This window comes from Poecilia formosa, unplaced genomic scaffold (genome assembly GCF_000485575.1).
Source record: "Poecilia formosa unplaced genomic scaffold, Poecilia_formosa-5.1.2 Scaffold77, whole genome shotgun sequence".
In the NCBI taxonomy this organism is placed as follows: Eukaryota; Metazoa; Chordata; class Actinopteri; order Cyprinodontiformes; family Poeciliidae; genus Poecilia; species Poecilia formosa.
In genome coordinates this window covers 2,360,774-2,371,271 of record NW_006800016.1, presented here as the reverse complement: position 1 = coordinate 2,371,271, position 10,498 = coordinate 2,360,774, and the positions used below count along the sequence as shown (strand labels likewise).

At 33.3% G+C, this 10,498-nt stretch overlaps 2 protein-coding genes across 2 annotated transcripts; both read right to left on the bottom strand.

Annotated features, from left to right (window-relative positions):
* Positions 1–61: 61 nt before the first annotated feature.
* LOC103140889 (C-reactive protein-like) lies at positions 62–3,568 on the bottom strand. The gene is made up of 5 exons (XM_007556245.2): positions 3,462–3,568; positions 3,251–3,305; positions 2,592–2,694; positions 2,198–2,495; positions 62–810 (listed from the first exon to the last, which is right to left on the bottom strand). Exons 2-5 carry the CDS (start codon positions 3,303–3,305, stop codon positions 592–594), a joined length of 675 nt encoding a protein of 224 aa, XP_007556307.1. The 5' UTR covers positions 3,462–3,568; the 3' UTR covers positions 62–591.
* A 1,204-nt stretch (positions 3,569–4,772) lies between these two features.
* LOC103140901 (jeltraxin-like) lies at positions 4,773–7,015 on the bottom strand. The gene is made up of 5 exons (XM_016673414.1): positions 6,923–7,015; positions 6,669–6,723; positions 6,344–6,446; positions 5,446–5,743; positions 4,773–5,316 (listed from the first exon to the last, which is right to left on the bottom strand). Exons 2-5 carry the CDS (start codon positions 6,721–6,723, stop codon positions 5,098–5,100), a joined length of 675 nt encoding a protein of 224 aa, XP_016528900.1. The 5' UTR covers positions 6,923–7,015; the 3' UTR covers positions 4,773–5,097.
* Positions 7,016–10,498: the final 3,483 nt, after the last annotated feature.

Here is a 10,498-nt window from a genome sequence, read left to right as displayed (position 1 = left end):
CACATTAAGGTTGTAATTTCTATATGTTTGTGTTCTAAATACAAACATATCTAGAACTGTGTGTACTAGATTAAAGCTTTATTTTAGCTACAATGAAAATAATTCACATTGTACAGCATGTGTCTTTTTCTAAAGTGTAACAGCTTAAACAAACATATAGTTGTCCTGCCAATTTCAGACACAGTTGTATTATAAAAGGAGAATAAAAAGGATAACTTGTGGGTGAACTTAGGACTATAAAAGACTTTTGTGAATACTAAACAACAATAAAGGCTGAAATGTTTAAAAAAAAATTGATGAACTATCTGTAAAATGGTCAAGCCTAATTTACTGCAGGTTTACAAGATTTTACAGTTTTCCTAAGTAACTTTGGTGCATTTCCCATGCAAATGTTTTTTCACACAAATGTTTTTTAAGTGCTTTAAATGATACTTTGTAATTAAAAAAAGCAACAAAAAAAAAGAGCACCGTCCAATTCAATTCGCAGTTATCACAAATCTATAGTTAAGCAAATAATTAAAAAATAATGATTCAATAATGGTTACTGGAAATGTATGAGTTGCTGTAGTGATCAAATTATTCTAAATGGGGTTAGTAACAAACGGTTACTTTATTTTCAAGCAACACTTTGTCTATAATCTGATAATCCAGAGCCCTCCAGTTCAACACATTCCCTGGTGTGAAGTTTCGTTCATCCACATAATTCTGGATCTCACAGGCAGAGAGGACGTAATCCCACATGTGGACGTCAGACATCATGCCAACGAAAGACTGCTTCAAGTCAAAGCCGCCGCCATGGCTGTCCTGCTCCTGTTGGAAATGCAGAGTGTTAATGTTTTTTTTTTTTCTTTTTTTTATTGAAAAATAGGGGGAAAAAAACATTAATGATTTGAATCAAATGTTATGTCATCAAAGTTATGACCCACGCATTTCCAACTGATCTGTGAAGATGAGTCTTTTTTGCGATAGCTCATGACTTTTCATACTAAACACATGTTCTGCTTAAATGTCTTTAATATGAAATGTTATGCTGCAGATTAATGGGGGAAAAAACATAATTGTTAAGCTAGAACTTTTAAGGAGGTCATATTTACTCCTACATAAATATGCAATATGCTCAACACTCAATACATCCAGTAGTTGTAGCATTTAGCCAGAACCTCGAACACCTAAGAAGCATAATGACAAAAGTAAAATGCTGCTCATTTAGTTTTATTACTTGTTGAATAAAGGCTAGGTTTACATTGCTTTATGCAGAGGTTTTTACTAATTTTGGGTTAAGCTACTGCTAGTTTAAATTTTTAACATTGTTTATATCACAGTAGTCAATGTTAAGACAACTGTATCATTTGTATATGATATTTTGGATTAAAACAATCCTCTACATCCTTGTTAAAATGCTAGATTTTCTGTGATTCACATAATTTCATTTGCAAACCCTAGGTGTGCTTACCTGTACAGTCAAGAAACCACTTGGACAGAACCTGTCTGACAAGATGGAGGTATTTGTCTGTGTTTTGATCATTTTGGCCCCGTTATTTAAAGAATCATAGGCACTGCAAGGAGTGTCATTGATATTTGTGATTCTGGAAAGCCAATATCAACGTACAGCTATTTTGAACAAACTCGAACTACAGTGAGAATTGTTGTCCACAAACAGAGAAAACATGGGGATGTCGTGATTCTTGCCAGAATTGGCCAGTCTCCCTACTCTTCTCCAATTCACTTATGAGGTCATACAGTAACTAAGAACAGCATCTAACATCCTGCAGGCATGATTTGCTCCAGTTAAGGTTAGTATTCATAATTCAATAATAGTAAAGAGATTGGGCAAAAATGGCCTCTATGGAAGAGTTTTAAGGTCAAAACCACCAACTATCACAGATATACTGATCTAAAGCATTTCACTGTGAAAAAGACAGGATGGGTATTTTTGATGTCATATGGAGATCTTCTCAACACAGAAAGACACAGTGACAAATTATAAATGATCTGCTTATATTTTATAATTTTACCCAGTTCTACCCAGTTTAACCTAAATTTACCCAACTTTAGTTCCATTTTGTTTCAAGTTTGTTTTTATGTTTATCAACCTGTAAGAAAATTGGATAAAGTGATTCATAGATTGCACAGAGGCTAAAAATGACAGATGTTCGAGATGTTTGTTCCATTTTTCAATGAATAAAGGAAATTGTACCTGTCCCACAATAATATTGACAGGTCCACCAATGTTTGACCCAGAAATTGTGAATTTTCTGATCGAAGGCTGTCCATTGAACCACAGCTGTGTCAGTCCAGTCGTCCCGTCCCATGTGGTGCAGATAGAGTGCCACGTGTTGGGCTTGTAGTCACGGCCTCCGTACTCAACCTTTTTATTCTTAATGTGTGGCTCCATTTCTTTATTGGTGTTATCCCAGAAAATCAAAAAGTCATTGGCATTATTGGGTGTGGACAAGGAGAACAGCCCGTGGTCTCTCTTGAGGTCTGTAAATGATCTGTTACAATGACAGACATAAAGCGTTGCATAATGTGTCTCACTCACAAAGATGAAGAATGTTCTTCTACGTAATTCATATTTAAAACCGCAGTACCTGAGGCAAACAGTTATGGCATCAAAATCTCTTCTTGATGTGTTAAACTTCACATAAGCTCTGTTGGTTTCCAGTGGAAAGGTGAACATCTTACCAGAAAGATCTGAAAACATAAAATGTATTCATATTTCCTTGTTTTATTTATAAATACCTTTGAATACCTGATTTGCACATGTCAAATATAGTCTTATCTTTTGAAAGTAATGGGAAATAGGAAGAGAAATTCGTAATATCTTTCAGGTGACCAACATATTCAAAATGTAAAGCATGATTTAATAGCAAGCCAAATAAATTATGCATAATTCAAAGGCAAAAGCTGTTTACAAATGACTAAAGTCATTCAGTTATTATTATTATTATTATTTTTTTTTTTTTATTATTCTTAGAATTACCTTAAATGACAGATTAAAACAGCACTGATGTTTTCTCTTGCCAGGAAATACAAAATAACGAATAAAAATTCCATTTTGTTCTAGTTATTGTATGTTATGCTTGACCTTTCTGTGAAATCTGTAGCTTCTTTAGTTCATTACAAAAGGGAATCAAGATTGCAAAAAATTACACACTTAATAGTTAAGATAATCATTTCAAGTAGTTATATATATATATATATATATATATATATATATAGACATAGATATACTGAATATAAGAAATACCTTGTGTTAGGGCAGCACAAGCTGTAATCATCAGAAGCAGAAGGAGCACCTTCATCTGATTAAAGAATAACATTAACATTACTGACAGGTTTTCATCACACAAATCTGAAAGTTAAAGTGTCCCTTGAATTTTTTCAATAAACAACACAAGAGGAAATAGTAAATATGGACAATGATTAATTTTCTGCTAAATTTGAATTCATGCTCTTACCTTAAAACCTGTGCAGTGACTTTGTTGGCACCAATGGAAAAAGTCAATGTTTCTACTCACATCCTCCCTATTTCAACAACGTTTTCAGTGTGAACTTCCTTAAACCAGTTCTTCTTTTTTTGTGACACACAGGAATCTTAACCGCTTTGACACACAAACTATGGGCTGCTTATGTTGATGTCGAAATAGTCCTTGCACATCGAGGAAATGTCTAAAATGTGGTAAAAAAAGACATATTCATTTTTTTAAAATCCCACAGCACAGATGTTAACAGTAGGTTCTGTGTTTTTGTAGTTTTGGTGCTTCCCTTTCGTACACATGCTACACAAGTTTTTCCTGGCAGGAAAATTTTGCAGGAGAAAACTTCTTGTTAGTAATCAATCACATTACTGCATTAATGGTTTTTTGTTTGTTTGTTTTGTTTTTGTTGGCAAAATCTGCGCAGACAAATTCCTCCTGATTGTAGAAAGAAAAGAATTTGGCTTGCAAATTACCTGATGTGAAATTGCTTACCATTAGCACATTTTGTGACTATTGAATTAAGTCTTTTTTTTTTACCTTATCAAGTCATTAGCACGTGGATCATTAGCGCTCTGCACAGCTTCAGCATAATTAACTTATTGCTTTTAGCTGTCTTAAGAAGTGATATTATATGTATCAGTGGAACTTACTTGTACTTAGCTCTTTAATATGTTTCTCCCCCTATGTTGCATTTGCTTTCATTTTAGTTTGTATTTGTGCCAGTTTAGAGAATGGCTAAAAGTCTCGATTATAACATCACACCATTTTACAAAGTATCTGTTGAAGTAAAACTTATGTATCTACTGCGTCACTGCCTCTTTGAGATGCCAACAACTGGGGTGTTTCTTAAATCCCTTTTAGCTTTTGTGAAAGAATATCAGAGCTTGTGGACATAATGACGTTTCACTGAGACCAATGTCACACAGCTGATTCACATTTCTACCATCTAAAATCCTTTAGCAAAGATTAAACACTATGAAGCTTCCTACTGTCCTGCAGTAAATGAAAAGTAGAGAAAATGCTTCTCGTTTGGTGGAGCATCAGATTCACGTTAAGATTAGATGCTGGCCATTTCAGTGTCTATCGAGGACAAATGAAATTATTGGATGAAATAATCAGATAAAATAATCTTGGACTCCTTGTTTAGTGTATGGGTGATAAGGTGATAACTATTGAAATTATTCACAAAACTTTTAAGGCCACAGCAGAAGGATATTACATGTAAACTGAAGAGAAAGGATTTCCTTAGTGAATTTTGGTAGAAAGCACCAGACACCAATCTATTCAACACACAGGCTTTTCTCATTTATTAATAGACAAAACAAAGCTTTTATAAGAACAGATAGCTACAATTTACCTCTCCCTCACATAAAAGCATTCTGTTAGACTGGTTGCGTGACAGGAAGACAGTGTGTCGTACTCATTATATACCAATGCTCGGGCTCACAGGAGAATGTGAGTGGGTGGGGAGTGTGTTATTCTTTTTCCCATGAAAAGCACGTCTCAAAAGAAGCAACAAAAAAAATGAAAAAATATGTAAAACGAGAAATGATTTAATATCAGGGATTCTTTTATGATTGAGACTTTTTCTTGGTGATGGTATTAATTTAACAGTTCAAAGACAAACCATTACTTTATTCTCCACCATCACTTTTTCTACTATCTGATAATCCAGAGCCGCCCAGTTCAGGACGTTTCCCGGAGTGAAGTTCTGTTCATCCACGTATTTCTGGATCTGACAGGCAGAGAGGACGTAATCCCACATGTGGACATCAGACAACATCCCAACAAAAGACTGCTTGATGTCAAACCCGCCGCCATGACTGTCCTGGTCCTGTAGGAAAAACAATTTTATTTAAAAGTAATAATAAAAAATAAACTATTTTGAAATATATTTGTAAAGTTTAATATTAATAAGAATTTAATAAGAATTGTGGAATATGGAGGATGACTGACAATTTACCTGCCCTAACATAATTATGAGAGATCCTCTGATGTTTGATCCAGAGCTGGTAAATTTTCTAACTGATGGTTGTCCATCCAACCACAGCTGCGCCAGCCCAGACGCGGAGTCCCAGGTGGCGCAGACGGAGTGCCATGTGTTTAGCTTGTAGTCAGTTTTTCCAAATACTGCAAGTTTATCCTGGGTATAGATCTCCAATTCTTTGTCAGTGCCATCCCAGAGAATCATAAAGCCATTGGAAAAACTGGGTACAGCCAAAGAAAATAGGACGTGGGATCTTTGGAGGTCTGTAAAGTATCTGAGGGGAAAACAAATGCAACGTGTGTTACATGATATACTTCACAGAGATTAAAAAATAAAAAATACAGGTTCCTTTACAGAATTGTGCAAAAGAATCAAGCCCTCCACTATTTTTAATTTAGATTTTCCTTTTTGAAATCTTTTGAAACCACGTGACATAAGATTTCTTCACAAGATTTCCATGCATTTGATGATCAGATGATCAGAAGTATCATCAAATGCATTATTGAAGGACACAGCATGTCTGCTTGATTTTTTTTTTTTTACATTTCTTAAACAAAGACCTTTGGGACAGTAGTCATCTGCTAAAGATTTTTTTTTGTTTTTATTCAAAAGCTTTTTGTTTGTCATCCACTTGTCACTGTTTTTGAATTATTAAACATTTATTTTTTAAATGTACCTGGTCATGACCAGCTACATGACAAGGCAATCGAAAAACGGTGACAAATCTTCAAAATTCTCATAAAACTACAGCTTGAGACCATCTGAAAGATGTCAATGAAGTTTTGATGCTTGGAATCGAGCTAAAAAGAATTTAGCAGAGAGGAGGTTAAAACTTTTTGCATGGTACAATAATTTACTCGTATGACTACAATACCTTTGACAAACAGTTACTGCATTAAAATCCTGTTTTGTAGTTCTTAGCTTCACATGAGCTGTGTTGGTTTCAAGTGGAAAGGTGAACATCTTGCCAGACAGATCTGGAAGAAAAATAACAGAGTAATAGAAGCTGCGTCTTTCTAAAGGATATGTTAAAAAATAACTTTTGACAGGTTTGGTAGACGGTAAATTTAGTACAAATGCTGTAAAAATATTCATAACAAAAAAAAAATCAAAACAAGCTCAAAATTTAAAGTAAATCTAAAACAAGCCAGCTATAATTCTTACAGTTTACTTTTTATGAACGATAAAAGTCAATTTACCTTTGGTTACTGCAGCACATGCTGTCAGCATTCCCACTAAGAGCAGCAGCCTCATCTAACAAAAGAGACACACATATGTGGAAAACGTTAAGATCCCATTGCTCTTTAGAAATCCCAAATATATTCAAGCTGGTCTAAAACCACACTTTCAATTCAGCTTGAAGGAGATTGAAAAGAAACTGTAAAGAAACAGAAGCTTTTGTAAAATGCTTAGCCATTACATTTCTTGCCAAAGTTGAAAATAGTGCTCTTACCTTAAAAATCAGTGTGAAGACTTTGATGCAGCTCTGAGAGGTTTGTCCTTTTATACTCAGTCATATCATGACTCTATCCAGGCATATTTGTGAACACTTCTTTGATCTGGTTCTCTTTTTTTTTCTTTTTTTTAGACCTGCTAACGGTGCTTTTTTTTTTTTTTTTTTTTGCTCTTGATAAGCTAAATCTAGAGGGTCGTTAACCTGAATAACCCGTAACTCGATAAAATAGTTATCATTCATAGCTGCATGTATTAAGCAACATAAGACTGATGTATGTTTGAGTGGAACTTTGATTCTTAGTTGCAATATAAAGAAAATAAAAAAGAGGAGAATTACTTGACAAAATAGAGAGCAACACACTTTATTTTAAATCAAGCAGCGTTTCATATTCCAAAACTCTCTTCTCTGCTATGAAACATCCAGATATTTCAAAAGACATTCAAATTACACAAGATCTTTAACTATTTTGTGTTATATATCTATACACATTTTACTTCAAATCAACCAACTTTTCATACTCCAAAACTCTTTTCTGCTATGAAACACTGTTATTTCAAAAAACAAAGACTCAACAGCTATATGAATTCAAAATAATCATATTTTTAATAAGTGAAGGGTTAAATTAGTTTAAAAGTGTTTTTTTTTTTCTTTGTGCATGACTGAAATGGAAACTGCTGTGTTTACACTCTTTGAGACTCAGAGTCTCCTGTGCTGCACCCTTCACAATATTAAACACATTTAATACATTTCTTGATTTATATATAATTTGATACAAATGGTATGAAAACTATGGCTTTAATTGTTTATCCAAAGTATTTACTTGCACATGAAGTTAAGACTTAGTGAAATTTAATTACTATTCTATCATTGAAGACATTCAAATCACTCTAGTGATAAAATGTGAATCACTGCAACTGAAAATCATATAACTAGACAAAAAAAACTAATAAAACATTCTTAGTTGTCATTACAATTAAATGTTTCAGCTCACAGAAAGCTATTTCTCATATGATCTCTTGATAAGACATTTACATTATCCTCTGTCCATTTATTATCTCAAGTTCTCGCTTTAATACTTTCTAAATGACTCATTTTATTTCTGCTTTTTATTTATATTTTAGACTCAACACAAAACTTGTTTTATTTGTTCCTGCTCAGCAGTTTTTGAAATGGGGAAGTGCTTTAGCTTACTCTTGTAAAATAATCATGTGAAGGTTTTGTATTTTATGACTTTTGTGGATTTAGATATTTTGTTGCAGTCAACACCTTCACTGAAGGATGATGAGACGAGTGCTTTGTCAACTTTTAAGGCTTCTCTTTTATTGGGTAAAAATTGTTTTTGAATTTCTTAAACTTTTCATAGGACAAAATTCTGTGAAAAATCAATGAAAATTTAACTGAAATAGCTCTTTTTACATCTCTGCTTTACAGCAGGTCTGATTGTGTTTTTATTTAACCAGTTATGTGACAGATGAAGTATTAACAAATTCACAGTCAGCATAACACATAACTGTAAGCATCCAGCAAACACATTAAGAGTTCGTAATATGCACCAATTATTGCAGAAATTGATTGTATTCTGAAAACATGTCAGTGGAAATGTAATTTTATAAATGTAGATCTTGACATTTTTCTTTCAGTAACTTAGTTGAAAACATGAAAGTCATTTTAAAGACTCTGAGTTTTAGTCCTACTTTATTTTAATTTTTATGATTTGCAGCAAATGAAACACCAAAAATTAGCTTTTTGGAAAATATGAATTTCACATTAATCCAGTAAAAACAAAATTTTAATTCAGAAATTTCAGCCTGCTGACTGTATTGTTCAGTATACACCTAATACTACGAATAATATGAATTACTGATTCATTGTAGCATTGTGTGGAGGTGGTATTCCTGTTTCCTGTGCACCTTTTAATAATTATGTTTTTCATCCACTTATTTTTTTTATTTTGTTACACTAGTATACAGCATTCTGTGAACAGACAGATTTGTAAACAATTTTTAACTTTTTTCATTGATTTATAATGATATTCTAATTTTTGAGACATCATTTTCTTTGTGAACACCGGTGAAGACAGGGTACTTCAAGTAGACCTTACAGTTGACTAAAAATACAGAAGTATAAATGCCAAATTCAGCAAACAACAGTCATCACATTTCACTAGAATCACTCTGATGCCCTCTGACTGCTGATTCAGCGATTTCTGCTGTACATAAATGTACTCATCAGCACTTTTTGCACATTGATTTCAATGCAAGTCCAAAACGGCTGATTTGAATTCATTTCAGAAACGTACAGGAGAAATATTAGAATCAAAATGGCAAAAAATGGGTTATTTCCAATATCTCTTTATTGATACTTAGAATTACATAACTGCTTTAATGAAGTCATATGGATTCAAAAGTTGCTTTTTTATATGTGGAATGAAAGTCTGTCGGTTTTGCAGTAATTCTTGGAGACACAAGGATGGATCATATCGGCAAAACTGTTTTTTTTTTCTTTATCCAATTACTTGTGTTTACTCTCTTTTGTAAAATGTATGGGTCTTGTGCTAGTTATTCACTGCGACAACAATGATATACTTCTTTGAACAAATGAAACACACGAAAAATTCTAAACATAAAAGCAACAAAGACATGAGAAACGATCCCACGTTCAACTGTTTCGTCAGTCTTGCTTCAAGAAAGATTCACTCCAAACCAGCACCGTTAATCTAAAATTATTATTTAATGTGGAAAAAGTTCTGCAGACTCTGAGTATTTTCTGGGTTTAATAATCTCCTCGTCATTAATCTTCCTCAGGAAAAGAAAACTTATCACGACTTTATGGGTGAGTTGCCTCTGTAAAGGCGTTTTTATCAATCAAGTACAGCTTGTAAAATCAGTAACTCTTCTTCTAAGAGCAGTTTATATGATGAGTTCTAGTGCTGTGTTGCACTCCCCATTGTTACATTTAATTAATTATACTTTGTTTCCTACATTTAACCCCACTCAAAATCTCGTCTTTGCAGGGCTTAATTTTCCTTCAGAAAATATAGAGAAATGCACTGAAAATGGAGTATTTGTGCAGTTCCCATTCGGTAGCGCTGCACCATAAAGCGTTTGTGCTCAAGGTACAAAAATGGCTGGCAGCAGTCATGTAGCTATGACCATTTTTGATAATACTGAAATAGCAATAACTTTTGTATTGTAAATAGCTTATTTTTGCTGTTAGTAACAAAACATTTATTTTTGTAAATCAGCTTGGATTTGTGATGATAGCCACTTGATCTTTTTTTATGGGGAAGCAGAAGATGCTAAAGTATCTACAGCTGCGAAGACAATTATATATTTCAAGAATCTGGAAGCTCAGAAATAACCTGTTTGACCTGGATTTTGAGTTTAATTGCGTTTGCAGATTGTTGTAATTTAGTTAGCTACATTACAATAATTCCTATTTGTTTATGTCTACTGCTATTAAGTAAAAATGTCTATTTTATAGGATTATTTATTGCTAAAATAAAAGGTGTGAAGATTCTGAAAAAATAGATCTAGTAGATGTCCAAGAGTACTGAAAATGTATCATATATAT